We start from the raw sequence: 26,235 nt of genomic DNA, 5'->3' as shown, positions 1-26,235 counted from the left end.
AATGGCGGGGGGACTCTGCACCTTTGCCCACCTTCACTCCTTAGGGTTGTGCCCTGGCACAGCTATCGAGGAGGCAGTACTGTATACGCCTAAATAATGACACTTATTAGTGGAAGGGATCATCCAAACATTATGTTTTGAAAAAACAAATTAAGTGACTAGAGCTTTGATGAAGAACTGGGTTTCCAAAAATTTAGTTTTTCTATGATCACATAGTGAGTCAGTGACAGAGCCAGAAATATAACCCATATCATCTTACTCCCCAGCTTCACAGAAAGGGGCCTTCACCCTCTGTGTGCTAACAGATAAAGCATGAAATGGGGTATTAGTTGGTGTCTGCTACAGACCACCAAACTGCATGAGGGAATAGGGTGACCACCTCCTTACATACGTATCTATAATGTGTAGGGGAAAAAGCTGCGTGATTGTGAGGAACTTTAATCTGAGTGACATATGCTGGAGGTCTTATGCTGCCAGTTCTAAAACATCTCTGGAATTTTTAAACACTGTAGATGTCAATTTCCTAACTCAGGAAGTGTTGTGGCCCATGCAAGGGAATTCTTCATTAGGCATTATAAAGAGGAACTGATCCCAGAACTAAAAATTAATGGTAGCTTAGGTGATCATGACTTGATCACATTTATATGGTGTAATCAGACTACAGTCCAGACCAGTCATATCTATAACTGGTGCTTTAATAGGGCCAATTTCATACAGCCAGGGCCGGCTCCAGGCCACAGCGTGCCAAGCGCATGCTTGGGGCTGCACGCCGCGGGGGGCGCTCTGCCGGTTGCTGGGAGGGCGGCAGGCGGCTCTGGTGGACCTGCCACAGGTGCGGCTGCGGACGGTCCGCTGGTCCGGCGGCTCTGGTGGACCTCCCGCAGACACGCCTGCGGCAGCTCCACCAGAGCCGCGGGACCAGCTAACCGTCTGCAGAAACACCTGCGAGAGGTCCACCGGAGCCGTGGGACCAGCGAGCAGCAGAGTGCCTGCCGTGGCGTGCTACCGTGCTTGGGGTGGCGAAATTGCTAGAGCCGGCCCTGCATACAGCAGAAAACATTTATGAGCCAAATCAGTTGGGAGGAAAAATTTAATATGAAAAATGTGATTGATAATTGGGAGACCTTTAAGAACATCTTACTAGATGTCCAAAAAGCCATGATCCCACAACTAAAAAAGACCATACTGGTTAAAATACTGCCCTGGTTTGGAAGTTAAATGAAGGCAGCTTTAAAAAATATATATATAACAAATCAAAAAAAGGGGAAGTTGATAGTAATGAATATAAATTAGAAGTTAGGAATTGTTAAAAATTTGTAAGGGAAGCAAAAGGACACAAGGAGAAATATATGGCCAGCAGAGTTAAGCATAATTGGAAGTTTTAAAAATATTAGGAACATAAAGAATCCTGACAATGATATTCGTTCATTACTAGGTGGAAAGGGTAGATTATCAATAATAATGCAAAAAAGGCAGAAGTGCTCAATAAATATTTCTGCTCTATATTTCAGGAAAAAACAGATGATATAATCTCATCATATGGTGATGATAACATTCTTTCCATTCTTCTAGTATCTCTGGAGGATGTTAAATAGAAGTTACTAAACTTAGACATTTTTAAATCAGCAGGGCCAGATAACTTGCATCCAAAAGTTTTAAAAGAGCTAGCAGTGGAGCTTCCTGGACCATTGAAGTTGATTTTCAATAAGCCTTGGAGCACTGGAGAAGTTCCAGAAGTCTGGAAGAAAGCTAATATTATGCCAGTTTTTAAAAAGGGTAAATAGTCTGACCAGGATAATCACAGGCCTGTCAGCCTGACACTGATCTCAGGCAAGACAACAGAGCAGCTATGTTATGGGACTTGATTAATAAAGAATTACAGAAGGGTAAGGTAATTAATGCAAATGACCATGGATCCTGTCAAACTAACGTGATACCTTTTTTTGATGAGATTACAAGTGTGGTAGATAAAGGTAACAGTATGGACATAATATACTTAGACTAATGCAAGGCATTTGATTTGGTACTGCCTAACATTTTGTTTGAAAACTAGAACAATCTGATATTAAATGGCACACACACAAAATGGATTACAACTGGCTAACTGATAGGTCTCAAAATGTAATTGTAAATGGGGAATCATCATCAAGTAGGTGTGCTCATAGGCGTGGCGTGTGACTGGCATTTGGGGAGGCTGGGTGGGAGTACCGGAAGCTCCTTAGAAGTGGAAGGGGCCAACTAGCACCCAGACTGTGGCCTCGCCCCCACCTGGCCTCCTCCCCCAAAGGCCCTGCCCGCATTCCACCCCCACTCCACCCCAAGACCCCACTCCACCTCTTCCCCCAAGGTCCCCTCCCCTGAGACACCCCACACCTGTTCCTCTATGCCCCTTCCCTGAACGCCCCCTGCCACTTGCTCCTCTCTGCCCCTTTCCCGAACCCCCTCTGCTGCTTGTTCCTCTTTGCCCCTTCCCCTGAGCCCCCTGCCCACTGCTTGCTCCTTTCTGCCCCTGGTGCCTTAAGGGCAAGTGATGGGGGGAGGAGGCAGAGAGGAGAGAGAGACGGGCAGCGGGTCTCGGGGGGAGAAAGCAGAGCAGGGGCAGGAAGATGCTGAATGAGGGTAAGGGCTGTGCGAGGGTGCGGTGGCCCCCTCAATTCTCAGGAGCTTCCAACAGTGGTGCTCCACAGGCTGCGGGCTGGTGCTCCTCCACCAGCATTTCAGCATTCAGCACACTGCATCCAGCATTTCTTGCCCCATTAATCCTTTTATACATACTGCACATGGGTGTGCTTCCAATGGGGTGCACAGGAATTGGTTCTTGACTATTTAACATTTCATCAATGACCTGGGAGAAGATATAAAATCATCACTTAGACAGTTTACAGCAAAAATTGGGAGAATGGTAAATAATGAAGAGGGCAGGTCTCTGATTCTGAGCGATCTGGATTGCTTGGTAAATGGCCCACAAGCAAGCAAACAATAAGTATTTTAATATGGCTAAGTGTAAATGCGTTATCTAAGAACAAAGAATGCAGGCCATACTTACAGGACGGGGCACTCTATCCCGGGAAGCAGTGACTCTGACAAAAATGTGATGGATAAAGATTCTGATGGATAATTAGCTGAACATGAGCTCTAAGTCTGACTCTGGCCAAAAAAGCCCACAAAAGCTTATGCTGAAATAAATTTGTTAGTCTCTAAGGCGCCACAAGTGCTCCTGTTCTTTTTGCGGATACAGACTAACACGGCTGCTACTCTGAAACCTGGCCAAAAAAGGTAACACGATCCTGGGATGTCTCGAATAGGAGAAGAGAGGTTATTTTACATCTGTATCTGGCACTGGTGCGACCGCTACTGAAATCCTGTGGCTGATTCTGGTGCCCACAGATGCTGATAAATTTGGGAGGGGTCAAAGAAGAGCCACGAGAATGATTTGAAGACGTGTTTGTGTGATACGCTCAAGGAGCTCAGTCTCTTTAGCTTGACAAAGAGAAACTCAAGGGGTTGCTTGACTACAGGTGCCTACATGGGAAACAACTGTGTGATAATGGGCTCTTCCATTTAACAGAGAAAGGTCTCACACAATCCAGTAGCTGGAAGTTAAGCTAGACAAATTTGGAGTGGAAATAAGGCATACCTTTGTAAGAGTAAAAGTAACTAAACATTGAAAGCATTTACCAGGGATCGTGGTGGATTCTCCATCACTGACAATTAAATCAAGACCAGATGTTTTTCTGAAAGTTCTGCCTTAGGAATTATTTCGGGGAAGTTCTCTGTCCTGTATTATACAGGAGGTCAGACTAGATGATCACACTGCTTCCTTCTGGCCTTGGGATCTCTGACTTTCCTAGCCTGCTTGGTGTTTTTTTTTTTAGAGTGTAAAAACTTCAATGATTAACTCAGTGAGCAATGCAAAAAGGTCAGTCCGTTTCCTGGTACTATAAAACAGGGCTAAGTCTCTGTTGCCTTGTGTAATCATATATACCTGTATAAAGTGAGAGTCAGATGCTAGCGCTCTGGTCTGATCCTTTTTAACCCTTACTTTGTACAGGTGTCAATGACAGCACAAGCTGCAAGACCATGGACAATCAGGCCTAATAATTATTCTTTACACAAACCCATTAGGAGGGCTTGGGGGAAACCATTCTTCCTACACTGGAGCGTCAGGATACTCCAGGCTGCCCTGCTCAGACCCCCAACATAAGGTTGTGGCTGGAATGCTTTGATGAGCCCTCCTACCCAGCTGCTGCAGCGGCACTGAAGCTTCTCTGTGTGATGCTGGAAGGTTGAAGCAGCTCTGGGGAAGTCACTGGGGGGTGCCTTACTGTACTTAATTTGTAATCAAAGAGGTGCCAAGACTCAAGCAATTGTTTTACATTCATAACTGATGGAGCAAGCCCAGAGGTGCTGGGGCTAGGAACTGCCAAGCCTAGAGATGCCAAGGCTCAGGGTACCAATTAAGCATTGATACCTTGTGGTCCTGAACCCTGTGCCCCCAGTAGAGCCGCAGGGGGACCATCTAAAGGTACGTCTATATTACCCGCCAGATCGGCGAGTAGTGTTCAATGTATCGGGGATCGATTTATCGCTTCTCGTCTGGACGTGATAAATCGATCTGCTAATCAATGCCTGTACTCCACCTTGGCAGGAGAAGTAAGCGCAGTTGACTCGCAGTTGTAGTGTAGCAGTTGTAGTGTAGCTGAAGTTGTGTATCTTAGTTCAACCCCCGTCCTCCCAGTGTAGCCCAGCCCTAAGTCTCAGAACTGAAGGTGGACACATAGGATCTCAATTGACGATTCAGCCCACTGCAAAGACTGGAGCAAGTGGCAAAACTAGGACACTCATCTGGATTTGAATTTCAGGTATGCAACTGCTGAAGTTCTGGGGTGTTCAGATCTCGGGGGGTTGGCAGGGCCGGATTAATGCAGGGGCTTTAGGGGCTGCAGCCCAGGACTCCGGGCTAAGGTGGGCCCTGGTGCAGAAGAGCTCAGGCGCATAGGTGTTGACTTTTCCCGGCACCAGTGGGTGCTCACCCCTGCCCTGCCCCCATTCCAACCCCTTCCCCAAAGTCCTTGCCCCAACTCCGCCCCCTCCCTCCCCCTATTGGACTTCTTTCCCAAATCCCTGCCCCGGCCTCGCCTCTTCCCGGAGTGTGCCGCATTCCCCCTCCTCCCTCCCAGTGCTTGCTGCTGCGAAAGAACTGTTTTGCAGAGGCATGGGTTGAGATCTAGGGGGATAGGTGGGGACGTGGTGCACTCAGGGGAGGAGGCAGAGCAGAGGTGAGCTGGGGTGGGGCGGGGAGCTGTCAGTGGGTGCAGGGCACCCACCAATTTTTCCTGTGGGTGCTCCAGCCCCGGAGCACTCATGGAGTCTGCATCTACACACAGGCAGGCTGCCTGCATGCCATGCCCCATGTCTCTCCCAGAAATGGATGGCTTCTGGCAGATTTCTGTGGCCCCTGGTGGGGGGAGAGGTGGCTCCACGCTCTGCTCCCATCCCCAGCACCATCCCCACTGCTTCCATTGGCCGGGAACTGGCCAATGGGAGCTGCGGGGGTGGCGCTTGTGGACATGGGCATCGCATGGAGATATGCTATCCCCTTCCCCCCATGGGTGCACAGAGATGTGTCAGCAGCCGGCCGCTTCCGGGAGCGGTATGGGGCCATGGGATGCAGGCAGCCTGCCTGAGCCCTGCTGCACCATCGGCCAGGAGTCTCCTGTGGTAAATGCCTCCCGGCTGGAGCCTGCACCTCACATCCACTCCCTATGCCCCAGGGTCAGAATCTCCTTCTGCAACAAACTCCATCCCAGATTCTGTACCCCTCACCCTCTCCTGCATCCCAACACTCTGCCCCAGCCTGGAGCCCCCTTCTGCTCTCAAACTCCCTCCCAGATCCCACACCCCCTCTTTCACCTCATCACTCTGCCCCAGCCTGGAGCCCCCTCCTGCACCCAAACTCCGTCCTAGAAAGAAACTAATATAACAGCTGTTCTAAGGTAAGACATAGGCTATTCTGAATTAATTTAACTGTATTCTATATGTTTTAAGACTGAAATGTAACCACAGAACAGCTTATGTTAATTAAAAAGCAAGCTTAGTATAGGGTTAACAGCCTCAATTTCATAATTATTAGGATTTTGTTTTAAATTAGGAAAAAAGACTTGTATACATGGCCCCACAAAATCTAATAGTTTCGGGCCCCCAGGAAAGTTAATTCGGCCCTGGGGATTGCTTGGGCCACTCTCTAGAGAGAAGGGGACTTGCTGGGTGAATAGGTCAATATAAAGGTTTGGGTCGGTTCTTTAAAATGGGTACTTTATCCATCCCTAGTGTCCCATTATGGGGCCAGGGCTACTGCCCATGCTGGTTGGACTCTGTCTGGGCCCTTTTTACCTGTATAGCCACAGGTGGATCTGTTGTTTTTGGCAGATGTCTTTGCTCTGTGCCCTGGGCCGACTCTGCGCAACCAGGAAGTTCCTGAGCCAGCAGCTACCCACCCACCCACAGGCTCCTGTTCAAAGTTAAGAGTGCTGGTGAAGGCAGCTCACAGCTGGGAGAAGGCTTCCCTGCAGAGAAGGAAGCCCCCCTCCCCCTTCCAGAAGGCAGGGCAGGTTGGGACCTGCAGGAAACTCTGAGCCAGGGACTTGCTTCTCCTTGTGGTGAGTGGCTTTGTGCTCACAGAAAGTTTGTTCTGGGAGAAGCAAGTAGAAATGAGAGTGGAGGTAGCACTAGTGTGCTCTACCCTGGGGCTTCCCTCTGCACTGCCCTGGGGAAAACCAGCATGGGGGCACCCTGCTCTCCCTGGTGGGATACAGGGGTGACTCCTGCCCCCTTCTCTTCCCTATGGCTCCTCTGCTGTCCCTGAGTTTTGGGATGGGGGGGAATCTACTCTCTCCCATGGGGAGTCCCTTTGCTCTTCTAAGGGGCCTGCCCCATATCCCCTAGTGAGCCCCTTGTCCTCCCCAGGGGGGCCTTCTTCCTCTGCTCTCCTGCAGGAGTTGTGCCTTAGGAAGGTTCCCCTCCCTCCTCCTGGAATTAAACCTGCTGCCTTGAATTGCTCAGACAGGGGAGACTGGGAGGCAAGGCGGGGCTTCTCCTGGTGGGTTTGAAGTGGGGACTGGCAGGATCCAGGGGTGTGTGAAAATGGGATGCAGAGTATGAGGGTCTCCAAGCTAGATGCAGGGGGATCTCAGAGTTGCCAGCAGAAGGGGGCATGGCTCTGTAAAAGTGGGGAGCTCCTGGAATTGCAGGGAGTTGGTTGGAGGACAGTGGTTATGAAGTGCTGTGGGGAGGATGTGGGGGGCATCAGCAGGGTGGTTGTGAAGTGGCATGGGGGTGTGGGGGATAGAGTGTCTGGGAGTGTGGTTGTGAAGTGGCATGGGGGTTGGGGGAAGAGTGGCAGGGGTTTCAGAGGGGTGGTTTTCCTGTGGTTATGAAGTGGTATGGGGGGCGGGGTGGTTGTGAAGTGGCCTGGGGAGGTTGTTGTGGGGACAGTGTGGGGGTTCAGAGGGGTGGTTAGGGAGTAGCATGGGGGTTATGGGGAGAATGGCAGGGTTTCAGAGGGGTGATTTCCCCATGGTTATGAAGTGGTATAGGGGGAGGGGTGGTTGTGAAGTGGCCTGGGGGTTGTTGTGGGGAGAGTGCGGGGGTTCAGAGGGGTGGTTGTGAAGTGGACTGGTGGGGAGGTGGCCAGGGATCGCGACGCGAGGGGATGGCAGAATCCCCAGTTTGCATCCTGGTAGGAGATCTGAGTTGTATGCAAGGCCTGGGGTGGGGGAGCCTGGGAGCCCAGATCAGGCAGAGAGGTGGCTGGTATCTCCTACCAGACTGCTTTTGTGTCCCTAAGGGAGGGAGGCAAATCACTGAGGGACTAAGCCCATGAGGGACTATGTGGCACCTGGTATCTCTGGGCCAGGCCCTCTCTGACTTTATTAGTACTTGGGCACTGGGCAAGCACCGAGTAAGAGCCCATCCCTGCCCTAAAGAACTTGCATTCTATATGCACAACAGACAGTGCGGGGATGAAGGAAACAGGCCCGGGGAGGGAAAATTATTTGCCCAAGATCACCAGCAAGCTGGTAGTCAGGATTAGAACACGGGTCTCCTGAATGTGTCCTAACCATTGGATCACACTGGTAGACAGTTTCAAGCACCCTTCAAGGTGCCTTGACGTGTGGGGGGAAGGAATTTAGCTTAGGCTCCTATTGTGCTGCTTTATGAAGCATAAAGAAGGCCTGAAACTTTGGTGGGTCTCTAAAAATAGTGGTGTTTTGTTTTTTTTTTAATTTTGCCTGTGCTTTTTTTTCCTCCTTAGAAATACCAGTGACAACTCCTGTCTCCCCTCTGGTGTTCAAGTTTTGCTTGGGAGCTTTCTCATCCCTTCACTGAAGAAGTTGTGAAGGTCGGGGGTGGGGGAGATTGGCTCTTTAAAAGAGACATTTCTCCCAAGTGTTTCTCATGTGTTTGAGTTAAATAGGTATGTGGGGTAGAGGCAGAACAATGAGTTGTAAGCAGTCTAAATAAAAATAATTTCCCCTCCGGTTTCACTTTGGTCCTGTGTAGGCTAGAAAAATTGGTTGTATTTGAAAATCTGGTAGCTAATAGGTTTTTGAAAGCACAACTGGATACCTAGCTCAGACGCAGCTCAGCAGCTTTGAAAACCTTTACAACTGCCTTGGCAAACTCCCATGGGAGCCTTTAAAAATATGCTAGCTGGCCATAGCCCTAAGACTGGCCATGACCAGCTACTCTGTGTCAACACTAGGTGCACAATGCCTACTGAACAGCTTCTCTTAATTTAGCATTGTCCATATCAAGGCCATTACATTGGTGTGTGCCCCCCCAGACCGCTGGTGAAGAGAACCGTACTGCTCCTGGTACTGACTAGTGTCCCCCACACCCCGCTGTTATCACTTACCTATTCACTAGCTGTTAGTACTTACATACTTTTCTGTTCACTTCCTTCTTGGTTCTTGTTCCCCAGCTGCTCCTCTTTGAGAACACTTGCTGTGAGTAACTAGGCTGTAAGAGAGACATACCTTGCAGCCAAGATTTTTCACTAGCGCCCAAGGATTTTGGATGCTCCGATATGACACCTTAAAAGGGGTCTGATTTTTCACCAGCCCAGTGTAAGGACCCTTGTCTTGATGTGCACCCAGATCCACTAGTTATTCCTGGAAATCTTGGTCCATATTTTTCCACCTTCCTCTCCAGCTAGCCCACGTCTGCAGTCAGATGGCACCTTCCTGTCTGTGCCACCTGATCAGCACTCTGGTTTTCTTCAGCTCTCAGAGCTTCCATCTCGTTCACCAGGCAGAAGCTCCTGTGGCTTTCACCGTGAGCTGTCTTGGATCCATGATGACCACTCGTATTCCGAGTCTGTCTTTTGCCTTCACATATTCCTCTCCTCTTGTTAGATGGTGTCTGAGAGCAGAAAGTCCTGGTGTGTTCTCTAGGCGCGACCTGTCTAATGCTCTCGGCCCTGTCTGTGCTATTAGACCAACCTCCTGTGTCTCTCACACCTCTGGTCCCTACAGCTCTTTATTAATAAGGACGAGCTCAGTGAGCGGTGGTGATGCAGATTTCATTCTGAATGTTCAGTTAGCTCTGTAATATAATTTAATGTGACCACCATCCTGTCAAGTGTGGGTTTTGCATCTCGTTTGCAGTTTAGATGCCAGAAACACCTGAGTTATTCTGCAAGCACTTTACCCATCTAAGTGGTTCGTGAGATGAGCTTTCTTTAATATTTCTTGGATAGAGATGGAATGCAGAAAAAGGTGACTAGACTGGTTCTCCTTAATTACAGTATAAAGCTCTTCTGTAGTGCAATTCATCTTTTACAGTCAGTATCATTATCCCCACTGTATGGGGAAACTGAGGCTCAATGAGGTGACGCGGCTTGCCCAGTCCAGTGCACTAGGCTACACTGCCTCCCCTAATGAAGAATCTGAAATAACATGTAGCATTTCCCAGCTTCCAAAACCGTTTACAAGCATTCATGAAACAATTCTCAAATCACTAGAGCTCTGCAAATTTGCAGATATCTGCTCTATATCCACAGGCCATGTTTGCCGACCAGATGCAGATACAAATTTTGTATCCATGCAGGGCTCTGCAAAACACCCTGAGGTAGTTCATAATTACTATTCCCATTTTTTTCATGGGAAAACTGAGTCTCAGAGTCTTTGCCATGATCACACAGCACATTAGGGTTAGAAGCCAAGAATTCTTGGATCCCAGCCCTTGCCTCAGACCTCACCACACCATGTTTCTGACCTATAAGTATATTGCAATTGACACTACCATGATGTGCTCTTCTGTCATTATCTGAAATAATTATTGTGCGAGGCATTGTACTCACCCCTAGAAAGAGAGAGCCCCTGTCCCAAAGAGATTACAGTCTAAACAGATATGATAGACAAAAGCGGAGAGAAAGGAAGTTGTATTCTCCCCATTTTACAGATGAGGAACTAAAATGCAGACTGGTTCAAATCCATATAGATAGTTAGGCTCCTAACTTCCATTGAAATCAGTGGCAGTTAGAAACCTAAGTGATTTGACTAAGGTAACACAGGAAGTCTGTGGCAGAGCTATGAATTGACCACCACCCCCAACCTCCTGAGTCCCCAGCCAGTGCCTTAAGTGCAAGGCCAGCCTGCTTCAGCTTAACCTTCCTTCCGCACTTGGGGTCTATTCCTGCAATGTGTCCTTGGAAATTATTGAGGACATTCAGCACTTTTCCATAGCAAGTGATCAGCCAGGATGACTGATGGGGGATTAATGATCTCTTTTTGTTGTTCGAGGGCAGGAGCTTTGTAGCTGTTGAGATCTTCTCTAGATGCTAAATTTAGATGGCCAATTTTCCCCATGGTGTGGTGTTTTAAGTCAAGAAGCTTTGCCCCCACTTGAGCAGCCAGACCACATATCATTGAGAAGAAAATGAGCTATTGTTTTCTCAGGGCTTTCTAATTTGTGAAGGTTCAGAGAGGAAATTCTATAGCGTCCTAGGGAATTGGAGAATCATATTGTTTCTAAGTGTGTTCAGTGTTGGTGAAAGGTGCCAGACTGAAAAACCTAGAGAGCTAAGCCCCCGAGGTACTCAAAGTAGATCTAACATGAATGGGTGATGCAAATCCTCCATTCTATTCTGTCCAGGTTCTTACACCATTGTCATTGCTCATCACTATAGCATCTGAGTGCCTCCCAGTTAGTGCATTAACTGCTGTCCTAAGCACCTGTCACCTATTGTATCTTCTCTCTTCCTCTCCCCAAGGGGAGAAATGCATACACTGGAATGCCTTGTTTTGGTGAGGGTTTTGGGTTTTTGGATTTTTTTGTTTTAAATATACCTGCTGCTCTGTATTTGTTAGAGAAGGCCAGGTCCAAAAAAGGCACCTTGCACTTGGAGTGGAAAGTGGTGAGGTTTGGGGTGGTCCATAGTTCCTGGGGGAGTTCATGCTGCAGGCTCGGACCAGCCCCTGAGAACGTTCTGTCTCCTTCACAGACAAGCTGTTCCCATATCTTTGAGAGTTCTGTTGTGCCAGAGGAGCAGAGTTGCTGAGCAGGGTCTTCATCCTGGAGCTTTTGGCTGTTTTAAATAGGTTGCACCCAGGAGCATTTTGAAGCTAAGAAGTGAGGCCTTGAACTTGATCCCAAAGTGTCTGGGAAGTCAGTGTAGAGAGCAGAGGGTGGATGTGATGTGCTCGTGGTTGCCCATCTTGCTGAAGGGACACTCTGCAGAGTTCTGTACTAGTTGGAGTTTCCTAAGTGCTGAAGGCTTCATGCCCAGGTATAACACATTACTGTAGTCCTGCCAAGCATTGACAAAGGTGTGTGTAACCAAGGCCAGGTCATCATCCATTGGGATGGGACAGAGCTTCCTAGACAACCAGAACTGATAGAAAGCATTATTTGTGGTTGCTGCTACATAACACCTTAGTGTCAGCAAGAGTTGAAGAGTACTCCTAAAGTATAGACTGAACTGACCAGTTCAACCACAGACAACTGCAGCATGGCTGCAAACTCCTCGAAATACTTCCCTCTGCCCACTATCCTCACCTGTCTTGCCTGGGTTCAGTTTCAGCCAGCAGCTTATCCATGAGCTGATCTTGGCCAAGCACTGGGCCAGCTTCATGGCAGTGGCATGGTCATATGTGGTGAAGGATAGGAACAACTCTGTGTCATCTGCATATTGCTGGCACTTGAGTGAGTGTCTTCTGACCAGTCCACCTACTGGTTGTGTGAAGAAGTTGAAAAGGACCAGAGAGAGAACTGATCCTTATGGGACTCCACAAAGGACGGGTCCGGCACTGGAGATATTCTTTCCCATCACTACTCTTTGAATGTGCCCTTCCAGGAAGAATTCAGACCATTTTAGCACATCCCCCTGGGCCCCTGTTACCTCTCTCAGATGAGGGGCACCACCTTGCTGCCTGCATGCCGCTCTGAAAGAAGCCCCTCTAGTGCGGTCCTAGGAGTTTGGTCTATGTGGAGAATTCAGTCCTTAGCCTCCTGGCTGAGAATGCCAACAAGTGTGGTGAGGTTTGGGGATATGACACTGTAACAAATATACATGCTGCAGGTAAGTGTGAATGTCAACTCCCCAAACCCCATTCCAGGAAGTTCGGCCATCAGTCTTAGATTCATAGACCCTAGGACTGGAAGGAACCTTGAGAGGTCATTGAGTTCAGTCCCCTGCCTTCTTGGCAGGATCGAATACTGTCTAGATCATCCCTAATAGACATTTATCTAACCTACTCTTAAATATTTCCAGAGATGGAGATTCCACAACCTCCCTAGGCAGTTTATTCCAGTGTTTAACCACCCTGACAGTTAGGAACTTTTTCCTAATGTCCAACCTAAACCTCCCTTGCTGCAGTTTAAGCCCATTGCTTCTTGTTCTATCATTGGAGGCTAAGGTGAACAAGTTTTCTCCCTCCTCCTGATGACACCCTTTTAGATACCTGAAAACTGCTATCATCTCCCCTCTCAGTCTTCTCTTTTCCAAACTAAACAAACCCAGTTCTTTCAGCCTTCCTTCATTCGTCATGTTCTCTAGACCTTTAATCATTCTTGTTGCTCTTCTCTGGACCCTCTCTAGTTTCTCCACATCTTTCTTGAAATGCGGTGCCCAGAACTGGACACAATACTCCAGTTGAGGCCTAACTAGTGCAGAGTAGAGCGGAAGAATGACTTCTCGTGTCTTGTTTACAACACACCTGTTAATGCATCCCAGAATCACGTTTGGTTTTTTTGCAACAGCATCACACTGTTGACTCATATTCAGCTTGTAGTCCACTATAACCCCTAGATTCCTTTCTGCCGTACTCCTTCCTAGACAGTCTCTTCCCATTTTGTATGTGTGAAACTGATTTTAATTTCCTAAGTGGAGCTCTTTGCATTTGTCTTTGTTAAGCTTCATGCAAAGGGCTCTACCAGCTGAGCTAAAGGAGCATTCCCTGTGGTCCCTAGCCCAGCCACTAAGGTTCTGTCTGTGCTGCAGCCAATGATATAGCAATAGCACGGGTGGACATACCTGCCCTAGCTTGAATCTAACTAGCTGGTAAGGACAGTACTGTAGACGTGGAGGCATGGGCTTCAGTATGAGCTAGCAACCTAAATAGGTCCCCCGCAGGCTTGTACTTGGGCAGCTAGATTAAAGCTAGCACAGGTTTGCCCATCATGCTACAGTAACACCTATTGCTGTGTAGACACAATCTTAAGGGCAACATCACTTCCTTTAACGTGTTTCGCATGTGCGAGGCCTGAGAATGTCTAAGACTTCGTCCCCAGTATTATCATCACTTTGTTTCTATGGCACCATGAATGCACATGGTGGTAGCCCTGTATAATCCTAGATGTTCTGAGCAATAGCCGGAGTCCCTGCTTGCAAGAACTTCCAGGGAGCATGAATGCAGCAGAGAGGAGACATTAAATCTCTGTTGCCAATAAACTGCCTTTGCCAAGACTCAGGGTCCAAGGCTAAGCTGGTGAAGGATCAGCTGGAACACAGCAATGCTGGTATGTGTCTTAGATTCTTTGGTCTGAACGTATCAATCTGAGGCCAGTCAAAACCAGGAGGAACTGAAATAAATCACATCGGTGCAGCTGAAAACAATGCAAGCCTCTCTTGTGAGTCAGGCTCAGCAAAATTGGCTCATCTTGTTTGTTGTTTCCTGGGACCACGTGGATCTTGCGGCTGCTTCTCTGGGGGGTCTCATCTTTGTCCCCTCTGCTCCAGGTTTTTGTTTTTTGTTTTTGTTTTTTTGAAAAAATTCCTTTTCTAAGTTTTACCATTCTCCCGGGGCTACTTATGCTAATATAATCCATCTGTTGCTCCACCCAGGGAACAAGGGTCTCAGCTATTTTTTCCAATGCGGATTGAGGGCCAATTTTCTTAGTTTGTCATCTTAAAAAAGGGAACTTTAATTTCTTTCTAGGGGAGAGAAATCTGCCTGATTTTAGCCAAGCCCCTTCAGCTTCTGGCGGGAGAGAGGAATAATGTGGTTCATGAGGCTGAGAAATCGGTTTCAGGGTCAGGGGCAAATGTTTCTTTGGGGAAATAGTTGGTCGTCTTTTTCTTCCCTAACTTTGGAAATTAGGAACAGAAGGTCCAAGCCTTAGCTGGGGAATCCAACAGGGCTCCACCAACTGCAGATCTGGCTCTGTCTATTTCCAGGTGGGATCTAAATGCAGGGCTGGATTAAGGTGAGAATGCACGGAGATCTAAATTGGGAGGGACCCACTCGGGAGGGACCCACCCACCCACTAATATTAGAGGGGTGGGCACTGTCCGAGTGTGCTGGATCTCTCCTGAGAATGGGGAGCAGGAAGCAGCCACAGAAAAAGAGCCAGAAGCACTGTGATTCGTTGGGTCTATTGGGCCAAGCCCAGTTTCAGCTCAATCCCTCACTGTCTAAGCACATTCCATGCAGTTCATGCTGCTGGAAGGGACTTGTTGCTTTCACTTCTGTATTTTAGTTTGTTTCATTATTAGTATGCACAGGGTTTTATAGGAGAAGGTTGCAGCTGAACAGGTAACACCGCCCTTGCTCGTAAAGGACTCGCTCTAAGTGAATGCAAACCGTACAAGACCAGACAGATCATACACAGAGCAACAGGGTGGGGCCAGCGCAGCTTGACTGGTTCATGGCATAGGTATGTTCTGAAAGTCTCTTCCCAGAGATGGAGGGTGGTGTGGGCCACTATTCCAGGCACATGGAGTGGCCTGGGAAAGGGGTTGCAGATCCAAGCACTGAACACTGAAAATAGTAATCGGCACTCCTTTGAAGTGCCTTTAAATACAGGGTTCTGGAGCTCTTTGCAAACATTCATTCATTCTCCAGACTCCCCAGGGAAAGGAGAGAATTATGGCACAGAGAGGGAACTGAGGCAGGGTGAAGGGAAGAGACTTGTCCAAGGTCACCTGGGGGGTGGAGGGCAAAGCCAAGAGGAGAGCCCTGCTGTAAAGGTCGATACCAGTGTTTCCCAAGCAGTGTGCCATGGCGCAGTGGTGTGGGTGTCAGGTCTGAACCAGTGTGCCGTGTCAGATTTTTTTTTGAAATGCGGGAACAAAAACATCCTTCCCTTCTATTTGAATGAGTGTTGGAGCCGGATCCCAGGCTGTACTTTTTTTCTCTGGGACGAAGTCACATTCCATCCCTCAAAGCCAGGTTAAGATAGCAAGTCTGAGCCCTGCAGGGTGGGGGGTGAGAAAGGAAAGGGGGAAAGCTGCCTTCAGATTGGCTGTCTGCCTCACTGCCCCGCCTCCTCCAGTGGCAGAGCAACCAGTCGGAGCTTCAGCTCCCTCTCCTCCCCTCCGGTGAGCAATGGGTGAGCTCCTCCCCCTCCCCCTCCCTCCTGCAGCCAGGGGTGGGGCAAAGGTGCCCTGGAGTCCCCAGCCTGGAAGGGGAGCGGGGACCCCAGGAGAAACAGAGGTGAGGCAAGCAGGGGAGCTGAATTCGGGTGGGAGCTGGGTGTGAGGTGGTGGACCCAGGGGGGCAGAACTGGTGGGGGCAGCACTGGGGGCAGGTAGGGGCTGGACTGGTGATGGGTAAGGACAGAACTAATGTGGGGCTGCAGGGTAGAACTGATTTGGAGACTAGGGACACAGGATTGATTTGGAGACTAGGGGCAGAATTCATTGTTGGGGAGGGGACAGTAGGGTGACCAGACAGCAAATGTGAAAAATTGAGATGGGGGTGGAGGGTAATAGGAGCCTATATAAGAAAACAACCCTAAAATTGGGACATCTGGTCACCCTAGGGGATGGGGAGATGTGGAAGTGAGAACTCCTGCAGCAGGGGCCATACAAAAGAAGTGCGTCGAAGATGAAAAGGTCATGACGTAAATCTTGATACAGAATAATATTGGCAGCTGTTGTTTCTTGATTGGTACAACTTTTGAATTATTCATTCATCATATAATAAAACAATTTTTGTATTTGGCGTCTGGATGTGAGTGCGTGAGTCGACTGAAAATGCATGTCACAGGCTGCACAATAAAGTGAATGATGTTTGTTGGAGTCTGTTGTAAAGACTGTGAATGGCCAGGATGGTAAACAGCTTGAACCAAGGCGATAAGAGGGCGAGTTCGTTTTGGAGACAAAGTAACTGAAAGTTTCCAGGTGTGCCAAGGCAGAGAGAAGGTTGGGAACCACTGGTATAGATCAGTGATGCTCAAACTTTTTTACGGTGACCCCTTTCACCCTTGCATCTGAAGAAGTGGGTATTCACCCACGAAAGCTCATGCTCCAAAACATCTGTTAGTCTATAACGTGCCACAGGATTCTTTGCTGCTTTTACAGATCCAGACTAACACGGCTACCCCTCTGATACTTGATCCCTTTCACACAGCAAGCCTCTGAGTGCGACTCCGCCCCCCTTATAAATTAATAACACTTTTTAGATATTTAACACCAAAGCGGGGTTTGGGGTGGAAGTTGACAGCTCGTGACCCCCCCATGTAATCACCTCACGACCCCCTGAGCAGTTCCGACCCCCAGTTTGAGAACCCCTGATCTAGATGTTTTGTCACCTCTTTACACCCCCTTCCTTTGCTGTTTCATTCCTTTCCTTGTCTCTGCCCACTTTGCAGGATTTCCCCCCAGCCCGAGTGGGACAATCTCACCTCCCATTTCTGTTCCCACCCACTCTGCAACCCAGGCCTTGTTCCCTTGCAGTGGCTCGGGAGGGCATCATGGTGCTGCCAGTGCCAGGGTAGGAGTTAGGACAGCTCCTTGCAGGGCTGGTGCTTCTATTTAGGCGACCTAGGCGGTCGCCTAGTGTGCCAGGATTTGGGAGGGCAGCATTTTGCCGCCCTTGGCGGCAATTCTGTGGTAGGGGGTCCTTCTGCGCTCTGGGTCATCGTTGGCAATTCTGCGGCGGGTCCTTCACTCACTCTGGGACCCGCCGCCGAAGTGCCCCGAAGACTGGGAGCGCAGAAGGCCTCCCCCCCCCCCGCTGCAGAATTGCCGCCAACGATCGGGACCGCGGAAGGACCCCCGCCTAGGGCACCAAAAACCCTGGCGCCCTCCTGGCTCCTTGTGGCAGCGGGGGTGAGTGCTGAAGCTGCAGGGAGACAGTCCTCAAAGGAGCAAATGGCTCGCTGACTGCCGTGTGCAGCCATGGGAGCTCTGTCCCCTACTGGTGGGAAGCAGGAAGCAATCCCTTAGGCCAGGTCCACACTACAGCGTTAAATCGATTTAACGCTGTAACCGTCCACACTACAAGGCACTTAAAATTGATTTTAAGGGGTCTTAAAATCGATTTCTGTACTCCAGCTAAACGAAAGGAGTAACCCTAAAATCGATATTACTAAATCGATTTAGGGTTAGTGTGGACGGATATCGAAGTTATTGGTCCTATTCTTTTACTGAGCTACCCAGAGTGCACCGCTCCGGAAATTGATGGTACCCTGGGACCATGGACGCACACCACCGAAGTAATGTGCCCTAGTGTGGACGCGTAAAATCGATTTTATAAAACCGGTTTTATAAAATCGATTTTACTAATATCGATTTAAAGCTGTAGTGTGGACGTAGGCCTAATGAGGCACTTCCGCTTCCCCAAGGCTGTGAGATGGCAGACCGGGCAAATGCAAGTAGACTGCACTATCTTTTTAAAATCTTTTTTTACAGTGCAAATATTTGTAATAAAAATAATATAAAGTGACCACTGTATCCTTTGCATTCTGTGTTGTAATTGAAATCAATGTTTTGAAAATGGAGAAAAACATCCACAAACATTTATAATACATTTCAATCAGTATTCTATTATTAACAGAGCAATTAAAACTGATTAGCTGAGATTATTTTTTTAATCGTTTGACAGCCCTAGGTTTTTAATTTTTATTTTTCATATGATCTTATAATAAACGTTTGAAAAGAAAAGTCTTTTTCAAAAGGAAAATTGAAACGTTTCATGACGAAAATGTCAAAATAGGACATGTTGATGGCATTAGGACTTTCCCCTTTCTTACTCTGAAACAAAATTTTAGCAAAATCATGTCAGTTTCATGAAGCGTTTTGATTTTGGCAACACTGCATTTCCTGACAAAATTCTTGTTCAACCTTTTTCTAACCAGCTCTAGCTGAAAGGCAGCTAGCCTGGCAGAAGTGAAGCTTTAGGATGGATCTGGGCTTGAGGTCAAGAGCTCACTAATCATTTTCGCTTTCTGGTTCCAATATTCTAGCACTTGGTGCTGTTCATTTGATGTTCCTCCCTTGCAGTGTTAGGAGTTTAATAACCCCTGGCAACATTTCTCTGGTTGTTACAGGAGGGTGCATAAAACCTTAAAAAGTTCCATAAACCCTGCTGCTGGGCTTGGGGCGTGTTCCAAGTCCCTTTCTCACCTACTACCAAAGTCCAATCCCCATCTCACACCACCTCCCTAAACTCTATACATGCACATATATACATCATACCCGCTACACAAACCTTTAGATACAAGCACGCCCTTGTGCAGACAACACCTGCTGCCTCCTCCTGCTACCTGAATAATACAAATGTTGCAGCTTGGCGTTGGTACTCTTTGTGATTTTTATTTGCTGTGTGTGTGTTTCTTTTTTTCAGTGGTTTTATTGCCCCTCCCCTTCCACCTGGCCACATGGCTCCCTCTTCGGCAGAGCAACCTGAGTATTCGACAGTCACTTTCAGCTCTTGCCTGCTGCAATGGAGTTTAGCATCCATTGTCCCTGTCCTGCTCACGGTTCTCCTGCTCCTTCTCTGCATCCCCTTTAAAAGGTAGGTGCTCTCCCTCCTAAATCTCTCACTCTTGCTTGCTCTCATTATTCATGATGAGTGCTGCTGGTGGAGGGGGCTGGCCTGGGCTGTCAGCCCTGGGGACAAAGGACCACATTCAGAATGGAATCTAAGGGCTTGTTGAATTCGGGAAAACTGGCACTGGTATAACTACACTGCGGTACAGTAGTTCCATCGCTGTAACCCCCTGGTGCTGGCACACTGTGCTGGTACAAAATTGAAGCTAGCCAGTTTGAGACCAGAAATAATGCAGAAATTAATTACCCCTCACTGTTAAAAATCACTGGAACAACTTATCAAGGGCTGGGGCAAATTCTCCATTGCTTTAAAATCAAGATTGTATGTTTTCTGAAATATAAGCTCTCGTTCAAACAGGAATTAATTCAAGGAAGTCCTATGGCCTGTGCCATATAGGTCAGGTTAGAGGTTCACAGTGGTTCCTAACCTATGAATATGTGAAAATGGGTTTTGCACCAGTGTCTGGTCTATATGCAGAACTGTACCAATTTCACTAAAGGTGTGTTTTGAATGAGATTTAGTTTAAGTGGTGCAAACTGCTGTGTAGATGCTCTTAAATCAGTTTAAACCTGGTCTATAGCTTAATTTGGTTACTAACCGTTTTTAAAATGTACCAGTTTAAGCATGTCTGTAATAGGCTCTAGATCAATTCAGTTAAAGCAGTGCCCTGCTTTCGTATAGACAAGGCATCCCTAACACTGGTCAGAGAACATAAGTGGGTCAAAGGGCATTTGCATGTAAAGGAGTCTGACTCCCCCTCCCTCACCCCAGAAAAAATCGGGCCATAGCAACGGACGAATCAGAGACTTAATTTTCTAGCTAGCACAAATATCAGGCCTAGGTCGTGAGCTGGATATTTCTGGTGGGTATTCATCTATCTGTATGCTGAGCTGCTCACTGCCCTGTCTGATGTGTCAGCGCCTCTGCAGGGAAGGGGATAAGAGAGAGAGAGCGTGAGAGCACCTTGCATTTGTTGATGCCAGTCTCCTTGGCCGATTGAGGATAATACAGATCAGACTTAATGGGGGTCCCCTAAAGTTTGTGGCAGAGCTAGTGGAGAGAAGGGGGTGAAAGGAGCCTATGAGAGGGACAGAGAGGCTTACGCTTCACTTCCGGGGAAGGAAGCAAAGCTGTGGTCAGGCACTGGGCCAGCTGAGAGACCAGCTGCACCCTCTCCAAACTACACTATGTGCAGTGGTGCTGTGAGATTTCTCCCCTGGAAGTGTGTTTTGCCAGATTAACCACTGGGTGGCATCAGCTCACACACGCGGCAGTGAAAGAGCATTTGTGTGGCAATTTAACTTTAGCCACTAACTCACACAGGGCAGAAGGGGAATTCGGCTACCCAGGTTTCATGTCGCTTAGAACAGGGGGTCCTCGGCCTTTTTCTTTCTGCCTCTCCCCACCCACCCCAAATCTAAAAACTCCATGGCCCACCTGTGCCACAACTACTGGTTTTCTGCATATAAAAGCCAGGGCCGGCGTTAGGGGTAGCAAGTAGGGCAGTTGCCTGTGGCCACAGGGTCCTTGCAAAGCTAAGTTGCTCAGGCTTTGGCTTCAGCCCCAGATGTTGGGGCTCAGGGCCCTGGGCTTCAGCCCCATGCGGTGGGGTTTCAGCTTTCTGCCCTGGGCCTCAACCAGTCTAACACTGGCTCTGCTTGGAGGACCCCCAGAAACCTGCTCATGGCCCCCCAGACGGCCCCGGACCCCTGGTTGAGAACCACTGGCTTAGAACATCTCTTGCTGCTAGTATCGTGTGGGACTTCATCTGCAAAGCCTCATTGGCAGAGCCAGGTTTTAAAACCGAGTGGTGGTGGGGGGGACAGAGTGAGGGGTCACTGTTGGTGGGATGGAGAGCGAGCCAACCCCACGCTCACTTGGCAGCAATTGGTTGTTGCGACCTGGCACATGGGGTTATGGCACCAGCTCAGGTTTGGCCCAAGCATCATCCATCATGACTGACGGGGTGGCTGGGACAAATCTGAGCATGTGGTGGTGTGACATAGCGTAAGGGGTCACGGAGACACGGGACACTGTGCACCAGTGTTGCAAAAGAGTGGGGAGCCACGCCCAGCCCCCTACGACAGGCGCTGCTTCTGCCCTGTGTGAAAATTTGTGTCCTGTGCCTCCTTTTGTCCGCCGCGTAAGGCCCTTGAAAAGGTGCCCCACGTACATCGAAAGGCTGCTGGTGGAGGAAATGGCCTGGTCACTGCCACTGCATATCCCGTGCACTGCTCCTCCTGACCGTGTGCACAGAGGGCTCCGCAAGGGGGAGGGGAGAAGGGGGATTAACAGGCATCCCAACATATTTCAGATGGGACAAAAACACAAAGAGTTTGTCTGCACGGCAAGTCACTGCCTGGCAAGCTAGGGTGTGACTCTCTCACACACACGCTGGCCATGCAGCTATGTGGATGCTGCTACGGTGCAGTGAACGCCCTGGAGTGCAGCTTGGCTACTGCTCCTTGGAAGTGTTACTGCGCAGCAAGCTGGGAATTCACACCCTGGCTTGCCACGCGGGAGCAGCAAAATACTTACGCAGGTGCCTGAAATTAAGCAGGAGACTCGTCCCATTGTTGCAGTCAGTATTCAAGTGCTTTGCTGGCATGGGGTCTTCCCCTGAGCCCATTGAAATGAGTGGAAATACTCCCAGGGCAGGTTTACACTGCAGAACCAGACCCATGGTGCTGACACAGGTCAGCTGACACAGGCTCGCTGAGCTCTAAAATGACAGTGTAGACATTCAGGCTCCAGGCTCTGAGACCCCGCATGGAAGCCATGGCACTCGTTACAAGGTCTCTCTCTGCCAGTCACTGTCCAAGGGGCCCATCACCCTGCAGTGTGATTATTCATAGTCCGTGAAACAAGGAGGAAAGGGCTTGACAAATGAGGACAATACAGCAGGGCCACCCAGAGGATTCAAGGGGCCTGAGGTCCCTGCTGCCGAATTGATGCTGAAGACCTGGCACTTTGGCAGCGGGTCCCGGGGCGGAAGGACCCCCCCCCCCACCGCAGGTCTTTGGGGCACTTCGGAGGCGGGTCCTGGAGCGGAAGGAGCCCCCGCCGCCGAATTGCCGCCGAAGACCCAGAGCGGCAAATGTAAAAAACCAGGACAGGGGGTGAGGGGTAATAGGAGGCTATATAAGAAAAAGACCCAAAAATCAGGACTGTCCCTATAAAAACGGGACATCTGGTCACCCTACAATTCCCTGAGCTTCCTTTTAGCAGAGTTTGATGCTGATACTCCAAGTTATCCATCTATATAATTCCTCTCTCTGTCCTGGCTGGGGGCAGGAAATATCTCCTGGCCCCCTTCTGATCTGTCCAGCTAGTGGCTTTGGGCACAGAAAGGTGATGAACATCAGAGAAACATTCCACGCATCCTCCAGAGGAGCAAAGTGAATCTTTTGTGTCTTTTTCATCTTTGCAGGAAAAAACGAAGTTTTTCCACCAGACCCACTGAGAGACGCGTCGACTCCTCCAAGCTCATCAGAATGGTAAGTTCTGGAGGCCTCTGGAAAAGGTGCTTTTCTTCAGTGCTTCTGCAGTTGGATGGTCCTACAGCAATGTTTTGCTTCCCTCTTAATCGTGTTGTAACTGGTGCTGGGCACTCTAGCTCTTAAGCTTTGCTTGTGCTTGGAGAGAGATAGGACAAGGTGGGCCAACCCTGGTGTGAACTCCGCCAGCGTGAGCTTGTGCAAATCTGCTGGAGACTGGCTCTTTGAGGGCAGGACCTTGAAGGAGGGGAGAGGAAATGCCTAGAGATAGCAAGGAGCGTGGTCCAAGAGTTCAGACCCAGGAGTGAAATTAGGAACTCTTGGCTCCCTCTGATATTGGACAAGTCACTTCCCCTTCTGTGCCTCAGTTTCCCAGTTCAGTAATGTCATAGTTACGGAGCTCATTGCACCCCTGTTCCCTTCTGGTCTCTTTCAGTGCATCCTCCCAGTGTCAGGCCTCATGCCTTTGCTTATCCTGCAGTTATATCAGGCTCAGAGTACAATCCCCACCCACCCACCTATGCCAACCACTTCCGTGCAGGTCTCACTGGACACCTGCATTTCTTCCCTTCAGGAGTTTGAGGGTAGCTCTGACACTCTGGCCCAGGCTACCTCTGACCCCTCTACAAGGGGGAATGAAGCAGCTCAGGTTCACCTGGGAGTAGTTACTCAGGGAGTTAATCAGTCTAGCAGGGAGGCACTGGGGTATGCTAAAAGGTTCAGGAGCTCAGTTAGATGTGGAACGTCGGAGAGGAAAGGTGGCTGCCAGAGAGACAGAGGGATTGCAGAGAGAGGTTCCTTCCAGCAGACTGATGAGAAGCTGCCAGACAAAACCACCATTCCAAAGAGAGAGAAACAGCGCTGACAGCTGGGGAAGGCTGCACAGGCGGAAAGTAGCTCTGGGAACAGCAAGGGACTGAGACGAATTGGTTCTGGCTGTCGCAGATAAGGGGCCTGAACTGGAACCCAGCGGAGTGGGCAGGCCTGGGCATCCCCCCCACCACACAACCCAGCCAGGGACTGTTAGAGAAGAAGCTCCTAAACCCCTGAGACCTAGGGCTGGTTAGCCCCTACTAGAGCCCTCCTTGGTCCCAAGGGAGCCGTTGGGAGGTGACAGTGGCTGGTGATGCACCATGCTCAATGTCCTTTTAAAACAAGTATGTTTATTAGCAAACAGAACAAAGCATTGCACAAAATGACTTCAAAACAACAAGCATGCCTAGGCTCATCCATGCTTACACTTCGCTACAGGCTAAGTTATGATGGGCTTTCCTCTGGAGTTACAGGAGAACAGACCCAATTTACATTCATTTAGGAAGGCAAAAGGCTCCTGACACCCAGCCTCCTCCCAGTTTGCCTTCAAGGGCAGACTGCCCCAGACTGTCTCTCCACCTCCCACTTCTTAGGCACAACTGCCTTTTTTCCGCTCCCCCCAAGCCCCACCCAACCTGTGTGTGCCCGAGCCCACTTCCCATATTGCTCAATGGCCTTTGTTACAGGGCCATGGGGTAAGATCATCTGTTTGCCAGTGACTGGTGTTTCCCAGCCAGCCAGGGCATAAGAGTTCTCCTATGATTGTAGCTATGTTGTTTGACACTTAAACAAATTCAGTCTTCTACGGCTCTCAATCCCAGGCCCCGTGGCTATGGGGGAGGGTAACAAACCTGTCAGCTCCCTCTGACATACCAACTCCCCACCCTGTACATGCAGTACTGGGTGGGGTAAAGATCCAGATGCACCACAGAGCACCCCCATGTTCATCACAAGTCAAATGAGCAAACCTGCTCTTAATTACCTGCCTGGCTGAGCTTTTGCAAGGAGTAATTATTAAGTAGTTCAGGCAGGGGCTTTCTTTATTTTTGTCTCTTGTATTGAGCTAAGCACAATGGTGCATAATTAATGATTAGATCAGGGATCGGCAACCTTTGGCACGTGGCTCGCCAGGGTGCTTACCCTGGTGGGCAGGGCCGGTTTGTTTACCTGCCGCATCCACAGGTTACCTGCCACATCCACTACATTCCTATTGACTAGATAAGTTCATGGAGGACAGGTCCATCAATAGATATTAGCCAGGATGGGCAGGAATGGTGTCCCTGGTCTCTATTTGCCAGAAGCTGGGAATGGGTGACAGGGGATGGATCACTTGATGATTATCTGCTCTGTTCATTCCCCCTGGGGCACCTGGCATTGGCCACTGTGGGAAGACAGGATACTGGGCTAGGTGATCCTTTGGTCTGACCCAGTAGGGCCGTTCTTCTTACTCTAATTGTTCCACTCTATCTGAAACCATGCCCAGCACTCTGAACTGTTAAATGGTACCGGTGCCACTGCAGAAGGATAAGCAGCGGGAATTGTTCTTAAGTCATGTCATCCTCTCTGACTATTTGAAAAGGCTGGCAAAACCAGTGGAGTTCCCCGAGCACTGCCTTTTGTGTCTTTAGGGAGAGATGCTATGGGAGGAAGAAGAATCCCTGAACTAACAGAAAAATATCTGTTTGTAACTGTCAGTGGTGCTTACCTGTCCCAATTGTTGCTGAACAGTCCTGATGTTAGAAGGGACTAAAAAATGGCAGAGGCAGCCCTTCCCCTTTGGTTCAGCATCTCATAGCTAGTCACTACAGGTCTGTAATGACTGGAAGTTGTTACCATCTCTTAGTTGTTTGGTACCTAGGTGTAGCAGGTCTCAGAGCACTTCCTAGCAGGCAGGTATCCATCATAGTCTGGATACCATGGAGTGTGTGGTATATCCGTACTTGCACCAACTCCCATATTGGAAGTCTCAGCCCTGAGACTAAGGACTGAAGGGGCCTTTGATTCACACCCTCGTGGTTAGGATAGTCACATTGGGTCGGAGTGCGGGAGGCTGGTGCTACTTTGGTCTTCGTTGCACGTGCGGGTTGCGCAGGGGACTCTGTCCAACAGTGCCTTTCACCAACACATCAGAAAGAAAGGCCCTAGTGAGGGAGGGGTACAATGGAATTTTCCCTTTAGCAAAGACGAGAGAGAAGTTCACGTTCATACTGAGAGACTTCAGCCTGGCTTCACTTCTGGTGGCCTGGAGAACAGGGCGGGAACAAGTCGTAACTCACTATGAGCAGCCTGGTTAAACACAACCCTTGCAAACAGGCTGGCTGTGGGTTGAAAATAACCAGGAGAGAGAGAATGATACTAATTAATATCATCAGAGGATCTTTCAGCCCTTTACAAGCATGAATTAACCCTCCCTGCCCTAGGGTAAGACCGAGAAATTCTCTTCTTGTGGTTATCTCCATTTGTAAAATGAGACCCAGAGATTCAGTGACTTGCCCCTCATCACCCTCAGCAAGTCTGTGGCTGAACTGAGAACTGAATCTTCCGCATGTCCCATAAGTGGTACCTTTCCGCCTATCATCTGATGGGGAATTGATTAGTGATGCTAATGATCACCTGGCAATACTAGGTGGAATGTGTAAGCCCAT

The 26,235-nt window shown here is 49.0% G+C and overlaps 1 protein-coding gene across 1 annotated transcript in view; it reads left to right on the top strand.

The window, feature by feature from the left end:
* Window positions 1-21,688: 21,688 nt before the first annotated feature.
* LOC127050134 (uncharacterized) overlaps window positions 21,689-26,235 on the top strand; it is a 54,756-nt gene continuing 50,209 nt past the window's right edge. Inside the window, exons 1-2 of the mRNA XM_050951660.1 lie at window positions 21,689-21,822; window positions 22,711-22,777. Coding sequence (XP_050807617.1) covers window positions 21,689-21,822; window positions 22,711-22,777 — 201 coding nt within the window. The remainder of the gene's footprint in view (window positions 21,823-22,710; window positions 22,778-26,235) is intronic.

The sequence above is a fragment of the Gopherus flavomarginatus genome, chromosome 4 (genome assembly GCF_025201925.1).
Source record: "Gopherus flavomarginatus isolate rGopFla2 chromosome 4, rGopFla2.mat.asm, whole genome shotgun sequence".
NCBI lineage: Eukaryota > Metazoa > Chordata > Testudines > Testudinidae > Gopherus > Gopherus flavomarginatus.
The sequence above is the reverse complement of the archived record's forward strand: the minus strand, read 5'-3'. Positions and strand labels throughout refer to the sequence as shown.